Below are 19970 nucleotides of genomic sequence, written 5' to 3'. Positions count from 1 at the left end.
CCGGTGGAGATATTTGGCAGCCAGGAAATTAGCCATTGTTGGAGAACAGATGTTTTGCGTTACCCAAATCCTTTAGGCCAACCTTGTTTAGGTCTGGCATATAGTAAATTATATTCCAGTAATGAAAGTGAGATGACCTCTGTCTAACCTCAGTTAGCGTTGGCCGACATCGGCCGACGGGGAGGAAAAAAAAATTAAAAACTAAACCATAAACTGCTTCATTGCAGGCTATTATTCTACCCGCGTTTGGTTTGGTTACACAATGATGTGTCATGTGACACAATACGCAAAGTGTTAAGAAAACCGAAATAAAAATAATATTAGCAACGGGAATCCAGCCAAGATAAACCAATCCAATAATAAAAAATGTAAAAAAAATCTGAAATCCCGAATCTGTCTCTTAATCAGCAGGTTTTTTTTTTTTTTTTAGTGCGTTTGGTCCTCTGCCTAAAAAAATCATAAAAACGTAAATGTGTATTTATTTATTTTAATGTTGGGCTTAACAATAAACATGTGAGATCTGTCCGTAAAACTCACTGCGTTTATAGAGTTTAGATCAAAAATCTGGCCCTAGAAATTTTAAAAACATTGGCCAAAAATACAGTAAACGGAGCTGAAGTGAATTCGTCTTCTGTCGGTGTTCAAACAAATTGCGATGATTGATAATTCTATTTATTCTCTTTATTGATAGCAGATCCTGTAACAGCAGATATGGAGACGAAGCGGAATGCGCGGGGGGGATGTACAGGGGGGATACAGGGGGGGGGAGTCAGGTCGGGTCTCACTATGATTTAGGAAATAGAGGCACTAAAGAAGATTTATCCGCTAAGATATCATTCTAACAAGTCCAGGATAAAAGGAAGAAAAGGGAAAAATACTTTAAGTCTTCAAATCTGAGTCTGAAAAAGGATTTATTTACGGATGACGGGGGCTCTAAAAATATTCAAATATTACAAGCTGCGTAATGTAAGAAAAAATTCAAAGAATCTGTAAGTTCCCTTTAGCGGCGCTGATGTTAAACGGGATCTCCCTCTATTTTTTTTTATTTCTAATATCAGATTAAAACAAAGTTTTCAGAAATATTGCAGGTTTTTTTTGTTTTTTTTTACCCCGGTCGTAGTTTTTGCCCCCATAATATAATGTTTTCAGGCAGCTGCATATCAGCCGTTTGTATGATTCTCGCTCTGTTATCTGACCCCCGATCTACTAAACACCCCGACTCCTTATCTACTGCCTGTGGGGAACAATAGAATGGCTCAGTCTTAATCACCCAGACACTCTGAATAATGAAAGCCTATGAAGGAACGGACTTAGCATCACCATAAAGCATCAGCTCAGTGTGGTGTTTGAAAAGGGAAAGCCACCCAAAATATCACATGACTGATGACTTTGCCGCGTGTCTCACCTTCGGCTTGTAGGCGTTTAGCATGGACATCTCCACGTTCTGTCCCCGGACGTGCTTCGGCTGTCTCTGCAGCTGCGGCGAGGAGGCCTTCTGGTTATTTCGGCAGATACAAATGAAGAAGAACAAGAGGGCGATGGCCAGGGGGATGGCCACGCTGGGAATGAGAATGTACAAGATCTCCATTTTGTTTTTTTCTTTAGAATCTTTTGAGTCTGGAAAAAAAAATAGAGATCTGGTTTAGCGGAAATAAAATATTAAAAAAATTAGCGCTGGTTATTGTGCAATATGCCGGCAAATTGGCCCCTTTCGGCCCCCGACTAGTCTGCCCGTTTCTCCTGCTGTAACGACTCAAACCTTAATCAGTCGTTGGTCTCGTCTTCAGGAGCCGAATGTCTATCCCATGCATTTAATTGAGTCACCTGCTTTCAAGCAGGGATATCAACCATAATATACTGGGAGTTGTATATATGATCACAGTGGGGGGGGGAATAGGAAGGAGTCAGACTGCGTGACCCCGAGAATCTGCCCTGTCACCCTGAGATTGGGGCAAAACCCTAAAAAAACATGAAGAGAAATTTGCGAAACATTCAGATCTGATTGACCGACTCCTGCAATGTTTTTGGGACAAAATACTACAATTTTCTTTAAGTAAAAATGGTAAATTCTTCACCTTCGGTGACGGTTATACGAAGATCTTTGGAACGTTAGATAAAAAAAACATCGATCTAGAATCCAAATTATAAAAATGAAATTAAAAAAAATGGATGAAAAAATTTGGAAAAATCCCCACAGATTCAGGAATCCGAAACGGAATTTAGAAAACGGAGATTACAAGACCCCCGCTGTCCGTGGCGAGCACCGGGTCACCCGCTGGGAAGCGGGCGGTTATTAAGTCATTTTCCGCGTAGTTTCAGAAAATCATTTGAAATGTAATCTCGCGGATAATCTCTGCTTTCCTGGTAAACGCCAAAAAAACGAACGTTTTGTGTGATTGTTTGGAATCAGAGTTTGTTTTCCGGGGGTTTCCTGTATGAGAGATTATGGCTTTCGTTGGAAGAGACGTCCTTTCATTCGCCACAAAAGGGTTTCTGTGCGGAGAGCGTGCGCCGCGGAGCTCCGAGACCCTGAAATATTCTCCCTTACCATAGAAGAAACTCGTTTATATTCATCCCTTATACCCCCCGCAACATCGCAGCCTGCAGGAGAGCTGAACGTTTCAACTTCCTGACTTCACTCGGCCCCAAGGAGCTGCCCCAGCAAGAAGAGCTGAGCCGGCCCTGTATAATGTATAGTTAAATCAGTGAGATGCCCTGTATAATGTATAGTTAAATCAGCGAGATGCCCTGTATAATGTATAGTTAAATCGGTGAGATGCCCTGTAGAATGTATAGTTAAATCAGTGAGATGCCCTGTATAATGTATAGTTAAATCAGTGAGCTGGCCCCTGTATAATGTATAGTTAAATCGGTGAGATGCCCTGTATAATGTATAGTTAAATCATTGAGATGCCCTGTATAATGTATAGTTAAATCAGTGAGATGCCCTGTATAATGTATAGTTAAATCGGTGAGATGCCCTGTATAATGTATAGTTAAATCGGTGAGCCGGCCCTGTATAATGTATAGATAAATCAGTGAGCCGGCCCTGTATAATGTATAGATAAATCAGTGAGCCGGCCCTGTATAATGTATAGATAAATCAGTGAGCCGGCCCTGTATAATGTATAGTTACATCAGTGAGATGCCCTGTATAATGTATAGTTAAATCAGTGAGATGCCATGTACAATGTATAGTTAAATCGGTGAGATGCCCTGTATAATGTATAGTTAAATCGGTGAGCCGGCCCTGTATAATGTATAGATAAATCAGTGAGCCGGCCCTGTATAATGTATAGATAAATCAGTGAGCCGGCCCTGTATAATGTATAGTTAAATCAGTGAGATGCCCTGTATAATGTATAGTTAAATCAGTGAGATGCCCTGTATAATGTATAGTTAAATCAGTGAGATGCCCTGTATAATGAATAGTTAAATCAGTGAGATGCCCTGTATAATGTATAGTTAAATCAGTGAGATGCCCTGTATAATGTATGGATAAATTTGAGCGCCGGCCGTGTAAAAAAAAAAAAGGGAATTGTAAAACTGGGTAAATGGGTGGCCGGGCGATACGAAAACGCAGAATAATAATAATGATAATAATAATAATGATAATGATAATAATGCTAATAATAATAATAATAATAATAATGCTAATAATAATGATAATAATAATAATGCTAATAATAATAATAATAATAATGATAATAATAATAATAATGATAATAATAATAATGCTAATAATAATAATAATAATAATAATGATAATGATAATAATGATAATAATAATAATAATAATAATGCTAATAATAATAATAATAATAATAATGCTAATAATAATGATAATAATAATAATGCTAATAATAATGATAATAATAATAATAATGATAATAATAATAATGATAATAATAATAATGATAATAATAATAATAATAATGCTAATAATAATAATAATAATAATAATAATAATAATAACGATAATGATAATAATAATAATAATTACCGCAGGCGGGGATGTCGCAGAGCTCATGCTTGACGTTTTCATCCAGCGTGAAGCACCACGGCGCCTCCCTCTGGTTCCCGGGGTTCCTGCAGTAGGAATGCCCCCCGTTGAGCTCCGGGTAGCGGAAGGCGTTGTACGAGTGAATGTGCGGATACTGGGAATTCCAAGGCTGGCACTGGCGCCCCGATCTGGTGGCGCTCGCCGTGCCGCGATATTCCACCCCGGTGCCGTTATAACACTTGTGGTCTGAGGTAAAATAAATAAAGACGTTCCGTCTATAGCTACATTTACAACTTTGTAACAAAATATCACAAATCAATGTTTATACCCCAAACGCCAAACTGTTACAACTGTGCAACCGGATCGGACGAAGCTCAGACGGGAGCTATCATGATGTCATAAACGTGGCATTGCATCATTAAACTAAATAGTTTGTTGAGTGTATAAAAAAAAACTATCCCATTGTACATAGTTAGTGGGGGCTCAGATACACCCTAAAGAGGTGTTTGGTGGGTTTAATTATTATTAAAAACAGACATCGTATCCATCTAGAAACTACTTAGCAACAATTTAACGTTGCATTAATTAAATGAAAGTCTGTATTTTAATATAAAATATATATCTTCCTCCTGGTATAGATTTGGGTTGATTTATTAAAGGCAAAGGAATGTGTCTTTTATTGAAAAAAAAAACAAAAACAAAAAAAACAAAAAAAACAAAAAAAAAAAAAAGAGCTTCGGAATTCCAGCAAATATTAGAAATTTTTAAATAATTTAAGGAAAAGTTCTGGTGTTGGAAGTAAATAAGACGTACTTTTTTCCCGTTTACAGTAAGGTATTTATAGAAAACTTCAGGAATTTTTCAGGAAAAAGAAAACATGAGTGGGTCGTTTGTTAAAAATTGCAGATTTTTTTTTTGCCCCCCCCCTCGAGGTTTGAGAAGCTCTGGGAAATTCACTTCTCTGCCGTCGTATTGTAAAAGCAAAGCCCACAAAAGAAATACAGTGGACAACAAGAAGGAAAGCCCCCCCCCCCCCCGTTAGACAATCGTCAATGAAGCATCATTGTTGGAAATCATTCATGTGAATGAATGAGGGGGGAGGCGAATGAGCGACAGACAAAAAAATAATTGTGCAACTCGGTAACCGGTCGGCGTTGAGTGTGGTTGGTGCTCCTGGCAGTAGATTGAGTTGAGTTTAGCTCCAATACAAGGTAAAGGTATCTCAATTGGGTCAACCAGTTGAACTTACTCTTATTGATGGGTTCTGCCATCGGAATCCCGATGCGTATGCAGCCGCTCGCCTCGGGGCTGTCCGGCTGCGGGAGATCCTCACAATTGGGCAACTTCAATCTCATTAGAATCATGGGATTGGATCGGGCGAAGATGTACTCGGCCTGGCACAGGACGTTCTCCAGGATCTCACACTCGTCTCGGCAAAGGTCCCGGGGCTTCGGGGAAGCTGAAGCTTCGTCGCAGTACGGGAAGGCGTAGTGACATAAGGAAGGGATGGCGAATTGCGAGCACTTATCGGAGAGATGATTGGACGTGCCGATCATGGTGAAGGCGGCTGAAACAGAGAAGGAACACCGGGGGGGGTCAACAACGGTCCTGCTACAGAAAATGGCAGATGAATAAGAGGTTGGGGGGGTGAAACCAGAGGGTCAGAGGCTTAGATGGAAGGGAAGGAAGTTTTACTTTACTGGGAGGGTGGTAGATAAGTGGAACAGGCTCCCAGCAGAAGTGGTAGAGGGTAATACTGTGAGGGTATTAAACATGCATGGGATAGACATACGGCTTCTGAATCTAAGACGAGACCAGCGACTGATTAAGGTTTGAGTCGTTACAGCAGCAAAAAATGGGCTTAGTGTTGATTTGTGATTTTAGCGGTTTTTTAAATGCACGTCGTTCGGAAAAATTGAGCGTTTTGTATAAGAAAAAAAAACCCCAACGAGTTGGTTTGAAGTACCTGTGATTTGATTTTCAATCTCTCCTTGCATATGTAGAGACTCCATGTAAATCGTCCGGTTCCCGATGAATCTTGCGCAGGCGATTCCTCTGTACGGCTGGCAGTACCCGTCCTCCTCAAACTCATCTCTAGGAATAAGAAACACGCAGACGCCGTGAGATGCGGCCAGCAGAGGGCGCTATAACAATACAATTCATCTACCCCTCCGGGAGATGCCATTCGTTGCTATCTGGGTTGCCATCGGGATCCAGAGGCCGGTGACATCTTGCAGCGGCTGGCTGGGAGTGATGGGCCAAAACAATGATCATGCTGGCTGCCACTTTACAATTTGTGTATAAAACTACCAACTGCCTTCAATATCAAGAGATAGTCCCTTGTTTCAGTGCCTACAGAAGGGTTTGACAGAGGTCTTAAACTTGTGCCTGGCTATAACTAATATATTTAACGATTATTTTTTTTAATGATGTTCTTACATGGCTTTTAAATGGTTAACAGCAGTATGCAATTGTACAGCGCTACGGAATATGATGGCGCTAGACGGCAATGCTATGCACAGCACTTAATGGTGGTAATACCTTCTGCTACCTACAGGTGGCAGTAAATTATCCACCGACCACTGAGCCGGCGACCTTTCCATGTTAGAACTTACTGCTTTCGCTGCTCCCAATGAAATCTGCACTGAGGCATCATGGGAAACAACAGAAAATTTACATAAAATGCTCAGATCATGTCTTTGGTGTGATGTCAGAGCTGGAAAGTATAAATCCAAATCATTTATAGAACAATAAACAAAAGTAAAAAAAACCGAAAACTGGATGGTTTTTCCCCAGTAACGGTTCCTTCGGGGAATTGGAGGGCAGGGATGGCGGGGGAGCCAGCACTTTAGTTTTTTACAGACTGATTACGTGGTAATGGTTAATTGATGATGTCACAGGCTCCAAATTGCAATTAGCACTATATACGAAGGCCTACCCACCCCCCCCCAATATTTCAGCCAATCAGATTCACGACTTTCGCTGATCCGAGGATCTCCCCGACCGGCCAATGATTATTGTGATTATTATTTATTGACTTCCGTAGCGCCATCGTATATAGCGGTGCTGTGCGCTGCGTAAACAAGGCAGCGGCCAAAACACCGACCCCCAGCCCTCAGAAAGAGGAAAGTGACCCCGGGAAGCAGCGTTTTACTGTGAGACTCTCGGTCAGACCCAAAGGATCCGCATGTATGCCAATCAGCCTTCGTGGGGCCCCTAGGACTTCATTATGTCATTAATTTCCCTACTCATCGTGACTTCCCCATATGAGAGCGCCGAGCGTCCAAGTTAATAATCCGTACAATCAGAGCTTTGTTGGATTGCGTAGAAGGAACGGCACCGAGTTAAAATTCCATCTTTCTATAAAGCCGTGAGGATCCATATCTATATCTATCATATTATCATATATATGCCGCAGCGCTGCCTTTCAATTAAACTCCAATTAATATGACTCGAGCGTCCCATTAATTACCCCAACGCCGCTCGTTTATAGAACTGGGAAAGCGCCTGCTGCGGCTCCAACGCTCTTTTTTTTTCCTGTAAAATGATTCCAAACGCCGGCTTCTCGCACGCACTTGGGTCTTGCAGCCGTGTGGCCGTGCATTTGTTCCGCTTCATCATACATGCAAGTCCTTCTAATGACGATTTAACGGTAAGCGATACGGCATCGCCCTAGCAAAACAGCACAGATTTCAGTGGAAATAACTCAACGGGATTCTAATAACAATAATTACTAATAGGGAATAAAAGGGGGGCCAATCAGAACAGGCCAAATAAATAGTCAGTAGCTACAATGTATCATTCTGGCAAATGCCCGGCGGGCCGCTGGCCAACAGCTCCCCATACCCCCGATCCTGTCCAGCCATTGGCTGCATAGGTGGCTGCCGGCCATAAAGTGCCGGGGCCGTCTCTTTATACCAGGTATGGCGCTGCTTGGCGCATGTCGGTAAATAGCATGCATGTATGGTTTGCGTGGGTGCTTTCGAAATGAACTCCTCTTTCCTTTTTTGGATTATGACCTGGTAGAGGTTTTAAGATCCATTCCTAAAAAAATAAAAATAATAAAAAATATAGCATTTTCCCACCGCCGGACGTATGTAAAGTAAGTTTAGGATCCGAATTATTAGATTTATTATTGAAAAGCATTAGCGTGCGGGGAATGGAAATGTATGAAACACGCGCAAAGTGTTAATCTTGTAAATAAAAAAATAAAATTAAAAAAAACACTAAAATATGAAATAAAATGGATTTTGCACTTGGGCAGAATGCAGAACTTTAAGGAGCGCTCCCTGCGCAGTTTTAATCTCGTTACAAACATCTGCTGTGAAGTCACATAAAGTGTAAATGTACAAAAAACCAAAAACAAAGTCTAATGTACCGTGATTTATACCCTATATAAAAAAAAGGATCCGAAACAAGGGGGGGGGCAGCTGTTACGAGCCACAGAAATATATAGATTGTGATCTGAACATAAATCAACGTTTTATTAAATGTAAACATTCAGGACGGAGCCCTGGAAGTTTACGGCTTCCACTAATAATCCAGAAATACGGTGTTTGCGTTTATTTGAACATTCTAGAAGACGCAGGAGCGATGGACATTTTTTTATTTGGCGTGCGGACTCTGACAATCATTTTTATTGGAACCTGAGAATTATTTGTCAGGCGGAACCGGTAAACCTTGAGAATCTGACATCACAAACCATGCGACTTCCATACAGATGCTTCTTAAACAGGCGATTCTGGGTGCAGTAAGTAGTGGAGGGGAAAGAGGGCGCTAGAGAGGCGCGGTGATTCACAAGGAAGGAGGAGAGAGAGGAACTTGTGCCCCCCCCGATTCATTATTTTTATATAATGGTGAAATCATGACTGTAAAAAGCTTAGATTTCAGAATAAATTACATTCTGAAAATAAAAATATTGCTTAGTATTAAAAATATTAATTTTAAAAAAATGTTAAATATGTTTTTTTTTATCCTTTCCAGAAGCCTTAATGGCCAACCACGAAACGCACATCAGTTTTGGTTTAAATCCCCCAAAGCAACATAAAAAACAGGCACAAAGCACTCTCAGAAGGAGTCACAACCGTATCTTATTCCCCTCGTGTTCAAACAAAACAGGAGCTTCTCACCCTGATCTCACCCGGCGTGTTTATAAATCATAAAACTGATAAATATTCTCAGATTCAGATTTTTTATTAAATTCAATCTATTTATAGGGAACCAAATCAACCACCAACAATTTATACCTGCAATTCAACAAATAGCCACAAAGGGGTATCCAGAGTAGATTAAAGATTAATTGTCCCAGAAACAGGATCCTTTCTGAGCCTCATCTATGAGTTTTAGTGCGTCCGAAATCTGACAGCTGCAGTAACGCGTTATAATTATTTTGGGATTTATCTTTCGATTCATGAAGTTTATGCCTGACTCCGAATGCTAGGAAAGAGAGAGTAAAGGCCCAGGAAGGGGGATGAGGGGCAAAGCCAAAAAAATGTGAATTAATGGAAGACCGAGGAGCCTCCTTCAGCTCCCAGCCAGCAAAAGGCGCTAAGTTTATATAGAAAGTCTTCAATGAATGTAAACATTTCCATCTGCGTTTGAATGAGCCACTTTACGCTGCATTAACGTCTCGGCTTAAAAGCTTGAATTGTGCAGCGAAAAAGAAATATCTGCTGAGACTCTTAGAGAGTATTTGACAAGAAGAACGATAAAGAAATGTTTTTCCTTCTACTAACGGAATATTTCTCAGGATGTCTTCTTCTAGAAATAACGGACCGAGAAAACCCTAACTAGACCAAGGGTTGTCCGCTCCATATGTCAGGGGTGTCCAACCCGTGGCCCTCCAGCTCCTGCAGGACTACATCTCCCATAATGCTCTTTCAGCTAAGGGGCTGGCTGAGGAGTAAGGGAGATGCAGTCCTGCAGCAGCTGGAGGGCCGCAGGTTGGACACCCCTGTGTGGTTGGTGAGAATACTTTCCTATCACCCGACTAACGTGTTTTGGGAAATCTCCACCCCCGCTTGAAAGAAACTGAGAAAAATACGTCAAATTTAGTTTTATATTTTTTTGAATTATTTTTTTAATATTTTTAATGCGTGTTTCCATTTTTGACTAACGTGTAATATCTGGACGTTACTTCCTGTCTGCAAACTTCACCGGGTTCCTTGCTTTATGGCAGAGTTAATTTAGACAATGATACCAGAGGAGGGCTGTGGGACTACAGGATCTGAATGTAGCTGCGAGCAGTAAGATTAAGTCTTGTTTGGCACCGTAATAAGGTACGGTGATCGCCTCGCTTGCAAATAAATCAGAAAAATAATGTAATAATGTCAAAGCCCCCCCTGAGCTCTTAGTAAATCATTTTGGTGTTTGACAGAAAAACGTGTCAAGTCCTGAAAGTCCCCAAGTTACCGGCTCTCCCTAAAATCCTGGAGCTTCATAAATCCGTCGGGGATGTCAAAAAGAGTGATTTGTGGCCATTTTTCCCTCCTTCCCGGGCATTTCAACATTTTTTTTATAAAATCTTAAAATCAGGGCCATCCTATCCTAAGGGATACAATTTGTTTTTTTAAGTCACGTTCCACGAACTTCTCATTTATAACAATCTTTTTTTTTGTTATCTAACGAACCCAGAAATATGAGTTTATTTCCAATAATCACTCTCCCCCCCCCTGCTAATATGGAAGTTCCACGCTCGGAAAAAGATTACTTCTCAAAAAGCCCCCCCCCCGCACGCTGTCTCAAACCTTCTGATTAACCCTCTGCGATGTCGTCTCGAATTAGAAATGGTTTTCGTTGAGACGAATCAGATTTCTATCAAGACGTAAACAGTTTTTGTCCAAGGTGGCCGGCTGAGTGTCCTAATCACAGCTCGGCTGGGACTCGGAAGGCTGCACTTTGGGGTCCGACACAAACCCGGTACATTCTATAAAGATAGTATAAACCCAATGGGCCGAATAATACAAACAAGCCGCAAAACCAAACCAAACAAACTGATATTATATCAAAAAAAACAATATTTATATATATTTGCTGTTTCGCAAAGCTTTGGTTGACCGCGTGGCTCCTTTAACCAGAGACGAATATTTCAGGGCCGTGTTAAAATCACCGCAGCCTTTTAACAATAAGGGATTTACTGAGCGCTCTAAAAATCTGCTGTGATGGCAACAGAGAATTTTCACCTCTCAGTGCCTTCTTCTTGGGTCACATCTGCACTTGTCTCTTGTACTTATAACATTGTCCCAGCATGCTTCGGCCCCAGTGGCTGCTCGGATTGGGCCATGTTTATCATAGTTAAAATTTATGCAAATCTTATAATAAATTCTCAACTAAGAGAAATCAATAGAAACATTCCAATGGTTTCCATGGCAATATCTCCAAACGTAACGCCTTATCCCCTACCTCCAGTTTTATATTGATAATGATTATATTATAACATATTTAATGCTACATAGTTTGCCAGAGCATTTCTTGGTTATACGGGGTTAACGAGTGCTGTCCGAAGTCATTTTCAGAGACAAACCCAAATTTCATGATAGTTAAAAAAAAAAAACCCTACAGGACCCCAACCGCCGCTCAATTAAAGTTTTGCCCACATCTGGAATTAATCGGAAGTAGGATTTCTAAAAAGCTGCCATTGGATTTCTGTTTTCTCCCCAATGACAGCTGAATGAGTGTGAAAATCCAGCGCGTCGCCCCAATTACGCTGCCTGAACCCCACGCCCGCTCCCAGACACCGAGTCTATAGAATACCTAGAGTGTCACGCAGAGTGTCTTATTCACTAATGTTTTATGTAACTTGTAGACTCGTGCATTCAAATTCGTACCAATTTTATATTTAACAAATTAAGGTAATTTGTGAATTTGTACGAATGTCTGAAAACGAGTAAAGAGCCCCCGGAAAACAAATAAAAAGGAAGGAAGAAGCTTTGAAATTTCCTTTGTTTTTGTTTCCTCGCTCTCTCTCACTCTCTACCTACTTTCTTTGACAATGGCTTCCCCATCTCCGCTTTCCCAGCTCTGCTTCCCACCATCTCTGCTTTCTTCTGCCTCCGCTTCCTCGTCTCTGCTTCCCCAGCTCCGCTTCCCCATCTCCACTTCCCTCTGTCTCCCCTTCCCAGTCTCCGCTTCCCTGTCTCTGCTTCCCCAGCTTCCCCAGCTCCGCTTCCCTCTGTCTCCACTTCCCCGTCTCCGCTTCCCCACCTCCGCTTTCCCAGCTCCGCTTCCCTCTGTCTCTGCTTCCCTGTCTCCACTTCTACTATATACTCTACTATCCTCTCTTTTCTCTATCTCCGCTTCTCCCTGTCTGCATTCTTCTCTCCTCTTCTGCGCCCTTCAGAGTAACTTCGAAACAGGCCAGAGCTCCCGCGTTCACCGCAGAGACAACCTCACCCCCCCCCTGTATAGACCAACAAAGAATCCAAAAAATTGTCCAAGTCGTTGCTGGGTCATGTACACATTTCTAGTAACTAGCACATTAACCTGATGAGGGACATCAGGGGAGGAAAAAGGCACTTGGAGGCCCAAATAACAACTGTTCCTCCTTACAATGAGTAACGTGGAAGCTATGGACATTTAGAGCATTTTTGTAAACAAATCATTTTGTTCGTGGATCTTCTCTGGTCTGCTAGAGTCCAGTTGGAAAGCCTTCTCCTCAAGGACGTTTTCTTTCCAGATTTTGATTTGAAATGAGCCGTATTGATGACAGAGAAAACTTCACCGACTAAACCTTCCGCGGCGTAATAAACCAACGCTCGGCTGTTCCACTTGGAGATGTCAAGCTTTACAAGCTCTCCTGTTGCTAAAATGATATCTATAATAAAACAAACAGCTGGAATAAAAAAATCCAATTCACGAGCGGGTGGAAATATGGCAGATTTACAATCGAGCGGAGATACATCGGGTATCCAGACCGACACACTGTATCCACGATGTACGGGTGGGCTGAGTGTTTGGCAAAGCGCGGCTACTGCCGGTCCGGTTGCGCATGCGTTCATTTACTTTGTTCTTAATGGTATTTGGCCGATCTCCAGAATCCTAAAAATGCAGGCAGTGGGGCTGCTCAGATCTCTGACCCTCGGAGTAACAAGACGGTGGAATGAGTTATAAGGCACTCTGTGTAACATCATCAATAATAATGGCCAACACGTCTCTGATGGTGACCCACAGCGCTCCCCATGTGGATTGGTCTCTGTCCCATCTAGTGACTTAACCCCAGAGGATGGAGATACTGTGAGATGCGGGATATGGAAAATGTTATCCCGAATGTTTCACTACAGCAATAACTAAAGGCTACACCTTCTGATACAGCGAGGGGATTAAACATGCGCGGGATAGACATACGGCTCCCGAATCTAAGACGAGACCAACGACTGATTAAGGTTTGAGTCGTTACAACAGGAGAAACGGGCGACTAGACGGTTGTGGATCCCAGAGATTATCTGGGATGAGTCCAAGGACTCTCTAGTGAAATGGGGTAACTCACACACAACATGGGCCTTAACCTTCTGGAATGAGGACAGATGTTCTCCCCAAAAAGCTGGACAGAGGATGAACGTCCCCGACCATCGACAAGAGCTGGAGCATAGACACCGGCAAACCATAAAACCAACCAGTCCGTCCAATCTCGTTAACTACACAAGTAGACTCTATGAGATAGATATCTATGACGGGCCACGTCCAGCAGTAACGAAAGCTTCTCTTACTCTATGTCTAGTTGACCCAATAAAACCAATATGGCGATCTCCTTTCTGTGCTTTACCAAGAAGGACAGAGGGTTTGGGACCCAAAGGGTTTGGCACAGACTCCCCTAAACAGGGACACTTGAAGGTTCGTGTAGATCATCACCTAAAAAAGGTCCTATTACCATTAAAAAAAACAGTTCTTAAAATACATTTAGAACATACATCGCAACCCCTTATTTTAGAACGCGTTACGCAGAAACATGAACTAGCCGGGAAACACCGTAACGCAGTGAAAAGGAATAAGAAATTATATCCGAGAATTATTTTCCTTGACCACAGATAAAACCACATCCCTCCTCTTTTTAACAAGATCAATAAACTTTACACGTTTTTTAATAGCCATTTCTGGTCGTACAGAATGTAAGATCCCGGGTTGTGTTACGGCGAGCGTTCTATGGAGCTGCATGGCTTTAATTAGAAGGATAACTCATAATAACCCCTTCGACCCACCAAAGAAATTCAAAAATAATACGTGGGTTAATTTCTAACTTTCAAGCAGCGGCCGTAACGTCCTTCAAAAAAAAAAGTAAAAAAAAAAAAAAAAAGCCCCATAAATTTTAGTATTTATGTTTAAAATTCTCTTTAAAAATTCACAGCGGTAGTGAAAGTATTTTTGGGGTTTCCGAGATTTATTTAAAGTTTTTATTATACTAAGTAAACACGTTCCTCGGGACCCAAGTCGCTGGGCGCTCCAAAAGAATTTGGAAACAGAGACGAAATTCAAGTTCCCTTTTCTGTGATTGACGGGTCCGCACAATGCACGCCATTGTTCCGCTAAAATGACCATTGTTCTTCTTAGTTCCGTATTAAGTTACGTTTTGCCCAGGTGGTCTCTTTTTCAAACACAAAAAAAGCATTCTGTGCATAAGTAGCTGAAACAGCGGACCCCGTAAAAAAACACACAAAAAAAACGGAGTCTTAAACTCGAGCCTGGAGAGCTGGAAGCGCAATAAATTAATAAATAATGTAATGTTTTAATTAAAAAAATTTATCTAATGTGTCTTGTTTTGCCTGGGTTTTTTTAAATTTAATTTTAATTCTTTTTGGGGTCTAAGAGCGTCACGAACGAACTTTGCGCGTCGATGTTTCAAATAGAAAAATAATATTTTTTTAAAAATATTTAAATAAAACAATTATCTTGAGTAGTCCAGTTAAAAAAAAAATAATAAAAAAAAATGGCGGTTCAGTTCTGAAGCTAAGAGACAACGTAAAAGGGATTTGGCCCATGAGATTTCACATTAATAACTCTAAAACAAAGTTATTGTGGGATGGTAAGTCCGGGCTGCAGAGGGATTTATCGCGGAGATATGGAAAGAAAAGGTCCGTAGCCACGCCTCTAACCACACCCCCTAAATAAAAATGTCCCTTTTTGGCAATGTAGTAAGGAAGGCTATATAATAATACTCAAAGGGCCAGAAAAACCCCAAATACGATGATGTCTTTCATAATGTCAGAAAAGTCATGATAATTGAAGTAAACAATATTCTATTTTCAGTGGACAGGGAGATGCTGTTGCTGTTTACAAAGGGTTAATATTCAACGTTTGGAAATATTTTTCCGGCCTCTCTTTTAGAGGACAGGCCTAGGGGGACAGAGTTTTCCTGCGCACATCTGACTTCCTGCGGGCTGCTCAGGACATGCTCAGTGCTGTGTAATAAATCAGTGGAAATTAATTAGCATTTCCACTCCCTCCCAGTGAAAAATGCCCACTCTGGCCCAAAAACTGCCTGTCTATACGACATCTCCTATTTTCTAGGAGGTAGTTGTGTCTGGCGGGGGTTTTGTCTCCAGGACTCGGCAGGAACCCGGTGATAACGGCCTGTGAATCGGGACGCCGCCGGTATCTGCGCGATTTACCGGACATGTTATCTTCCCGTATAAACGTTACCGGCGGCTCAAACGCAAGCGATGACATCGGCTCCGTTCTCATAAAACAAGCAGAAGGACTTCACGCTTTGGGTGGATAGTAAGGAAAAATAGCCAAATACAAGAGGTTTTTATGTCAGGAGAAAAGGAGTTCAGAACTGAAAAGAAACATGCGGTCTCTTCACTTCTCTGACTGTATCAGCGGCGAAATCTTAAAGGAGAATCCCACCAATATTTTTAGTTCTAAGTTTCGCCCCATAATATAAAGTTTTCAGGCAGCTGCATATCAGCCGTTTGTATGATTCTCGCTCTGTTATCTGACCCCCGATCTACTAAACCCCCCGACTCCTTATCATACTGCCTGTGGGGAACAATAGAATGGCTCAGTCTTAATTACCCAGTTGGACTCTCTGACTAATGAAAGTCTATGGAGGAACGGACTTCATTGGTATCGTTGTAAGTTCGAAAGAGTTGCAATCTCCTCTCTATTTTAGGGCTATTCACTAAGGATTCTGGAAATCGTCTTCATGATGGGAACCGTGACTTCCCGGGAGGTAAATATATTCTGAATGAAGTCACCTGTACTCAAGCAGGGATTCCAGCTGTGATATAGCAGGGAGGAAAGCACCAATCGGAATGCTCCGAATAAGGAGTCGGCTTCAGACTGTGTGACCCCGAGAATCTGCCCCATTCACCCCATGACCGGGGTAAAACCCCAGACAATCTTCCCATTCACTCTGGGGTTAAAACCTGGAGACTATTTCCCCCCGGAGATAATTCATTTTCTTTTTATCAGATATGTTCTAGAGACGACAAGCTGCTAATTACACATTTCAAGTATTTCACAATATTTCTTAGTCACATTTTTCCGTAATTCCCCAAATATTTCATCATCAACATCAAAGAATCATAAAAATTCTGCTGCATTATTACAACGCGGGCCGGCGCGGCATGCAGAGGACTCTGACTTACAGACAATTCATCCGAAACCAGATAAAATATAACAAATTGTATCAAAAAACCCACAAAATGAAGTCCAGGCCGAGGAGCCGTTAACCAAATAAATGCCGGGCGGCGTATAACAGAGAAATGTATTATGTGATCTAACATCTATAGCAGAGCGCGATGATAATTATTATTCTTCTGTATCTATTTCCAGAATAATGTGGAACAAAGATATGTTGTAAGATGCACCTGCCGGAACCCACCTGCTGTCCGTACAACCCTCACAGGGGCAATAACACCGTACCTTTTATGTTTAAATAAATTAATAGGCAAATATTAAATATAAGATATTAAATGCCACATGATTTTGGGGTGCGTATGAGTTTTCATATATATATATATATATACCCTTTAAAGCAACTTGGGGTAATATTACTGTATACAGCGATGGGGGTTTTATTACTGTATACAGCGCTGGGGTAATATTACTGTATACAGAGCTGGGGGTTATATTACTGTATACAGCTCTGGGGTGGGGGTATTACTGTATACAGCGCTGGGGGTTATATTACTGTATACAGCGCTGGGGGTTATATTACTGTATACAGCGCTGGGGGGTAATACTGTATACAGCACTGGGGGTATATTACTGTATACAGCGCTGGGGGTTATATTACTGTATACAGTGCTGGGGGTTATATTACTGTATACAGCGCTGGGGGTTATATTACTGTATACAGTGCTGGGGGTTATATTACTGTATACAGCGCGGGGGTTATATTACTGTATACAGTGCTGGGGGTTATATTACTGTATACAGTGCTGGGGGTTATATTACTGTATACAGCGCGGGGGTTATATTACTGTATACAGTGCTGGGGGTTATATTACTGTATACAGTGCTGGGGGTTATATTACTGTATACAGCGCTGGGGGGTTATATTACTGTGTACAGCGCTGGGGGTTATATTACTGTATACAGCGCTGGGGGTTATATTACTGTATACAGCGCTGGGGGTTATATTACTGTATACAGCGCTGGGGGTTATATTACTGTATACAGTGCTGGGGGTTATATTACTGTGTACAGCGCTGGGGGGTTATATTACTGTATACAGCGCGGGGGTTATATTACTGTATACAGCACTGGGGGTTATATTACTGTATACAGCGCTGGGGGGGTTATATTACTGTATACAGCGCTGGGGGGTTATATTACTGTATACAGTGCTGGGGGTTATATTACTGTATACAGTGCTGAGGGTTATATTACTGTATACAGCGCTGGGGGTTATATTACTGTGTACAGCGCTGGGGGTTATATTACTGTATACAGCGCTGGGGGTTATATTACTGTGTACAGCGCTGGGGGTTATATTACTGTATACAGCACTGGGGGTTATATTACTGTATACAGCACTGGGGGTTATATTACTGTATACAGCGCTGGGGGTTATATTACTGTATACAGCGCTGGGGGTTATATTACTGTATACAGCGCTGGGGGTTATATTACTGTATACAGTGCTGGGGGTTATATTACTGTATACAGTGCTGGGGGTTATATTACTGTATACAGTGCTGGGGGTTATATTACTGTATACAGCGCTGGGGGTTATATTACTGTATACAGCGCTGGGGGGGTTATATTACTGTATACAGCGCTGGGGGTTATATTACTGTATACAGTGCTGGGGGTTATATTACTGTATACAGTGCTGAGGGTTATATTACTGTATACAGCGCTGGGGGTTATATTACTGTGTACAGCGCTGGGGGTTATATAACTGTATACAGCGCTGGGGGGTTATATTGCTGTATACAGCGCTGGGGGGTGATATTACTGTATACAGCGCTGGGGGGTTATATTGCTGTATACAGCGCTGGGGGGTGATATTACTGTATACAGCGCTGGGGGTTATATTGCTGTATACAGCGCTGGGGGTATATTGCTGTTAGTTTGGTTTAATCTACACTTTACTGTTTCCCACGGAAACGCTTTTGCCACAGAAACAGGGAATTGTCCTCCAAACTCTGGGACACGTGGCAGTTATTAAGGAGATAATTTATGAATCTTGTCAGATTAAGTTTTATAAACTGCAGCCCGGTGTAAGATCGCCACGAGGTTTCATTTATTTCTTATGCCATTTTTAGCACGTCGGGCATCACCGGGAAGCCTAAAATTCAAACCATGCATCCGTATTTGTAAGATATTCCTGCGCGCGAAGTGCCGGGGAATCTGGCAGAGAATGAAAGCCGAAGCTCGCAGTCAGCTGGAAGCCGCCAGTCTGGCAGCTTTTAGGAACCACTTCAAGGAGAATGTTTCTTATTCTGCTAAGAGAAAGGGGGTAGAAGCGGCTGGGGGTGGCTTTGGGAAGAGGGGCCAAGGAGGGCAGTTAAAGAGACCAGGCAAAGACCGGTCAAGATGCTAGCAATATGGCGATTGTAGACTGCAACTCCTATCATGCTCAGCCAGTCCTGGCAGGATTGACAGAGGCTGCATATCCATGCCCTTCGTCCATATGTCACAATGTTACCGTAGGCCAAGAGTGTATTTATCATAATAAAAGGCACAGCATTAGTTTAAAAAAATAATAAAACAGTCAAATTATGGGGGGGGGGGTCTGTTTAACCCTTTCACTTCCAGAGAGTTGAGCAATGGCGGATCAAGAAAATGGTGTTTATTCTTATTATTCTCTTATGGTCTTATAACGTGCATTTTTCTTTCCCTCCTACTTGTTCCCGGCTCCTGTTCGTCACAAAATTTCACCCAAACAGCCGGATTTCTTTTTTGTTTTGTTTAAAAAAGAGAATTCAGCTTTAGCCGGCGGTTGGCAGCGAAGACAGCAGAATCGACCCAAATTTCATTTTGAGTTACAGCGTTTCGGGAAACAGCCCAATAAAAACGCCGCGACTCTTAACCAATTACACCAGGAAAAACCCCAAAATGATGAATAGCGATGGCAGGAAAATAAATTTAAAAAAAATGGAAAAATTTGATATTTTACTTACACTGAACCAGGACTTGCGGTAGGCGGGGGCCCTAGATGTAAAAAAAGGGAAAAAACAGTGATTCTTATTATTGTTATTATACAATATAGAGCAATCCTGGAATAATCCAATAAAAATATAAACTATTTATTGTCTCTGGGCACACAAAATATTATATATATTTAATATATATAATATATTAAATATATACAATATATTATATAATATATATTTTATTATATTAAACCATTAAAACTTCGTTGTTTATAAAAATGTATGTTTTGTTAACATGCTTTATTTGTAAACAGCTTCGCTTATCCATGAGACTCACGCAAGTACAGCGCTATGGAACTTGATGGCGCTATAATAATAATAATAATAGTACAGGATAGGCAAGCGTTCCAGGTGTTTGATATCGCATG

General features: G+C 41.5%; 1 protein-coding gene across 1 annotated transcript in view; it reads right to left on the bottom strand.

Annotated features, from left to right (window-relative positions):
• The window catches only part of ROR1 (receptor tyrosine kinase like orphan receptor 1), a 106215-nt gene that overhangs the window by 2486 nt on the left and 83759 nt on the right, over nt 1–19970 (bottom strand). Inside the window, exons 4-8 of the mRNA XM_053470018.1 lie at nt 19570–19600; nt 5970–6097; nt 5253–5570; nt 4004–4249; nt 1406–1617 (exon numbers count right to left, since the gene is read on the bottom strand). Coding sequence (XP_053325993.1) covers nt 1406–1617; nt 4004–4249; nt 5253–5570; nt 5970–6097; nt 19570–19600 — 935 coding nt within the window. The remainder of the gene's footprint in view (nt 1–1405; nt 1618–4003; nt 4250–5252; nt 5571–5969; nt 6098–19569; nt 19601–19970) is intronic.

This window comes from Spea bombifrons, chromosome 6 (genome assembly GCF_027358695.1).
Source record: "Spea bombifrons isolate aSpeBom1 chromosome 6, aSpeBom1.2.pri, whole genome shotgun sequence".
Lineage (NCBI taxonomy): Eukaryota > Metazoa > Chordata > Amphibia > Anura > Pelobatidae > Spea > Spea bombifrons.
The sequence above is the reverse complement of the archived record's forward strand: the minus strand, read 5'-3'. Positions and strand labels throughout refer to the sequence as shown.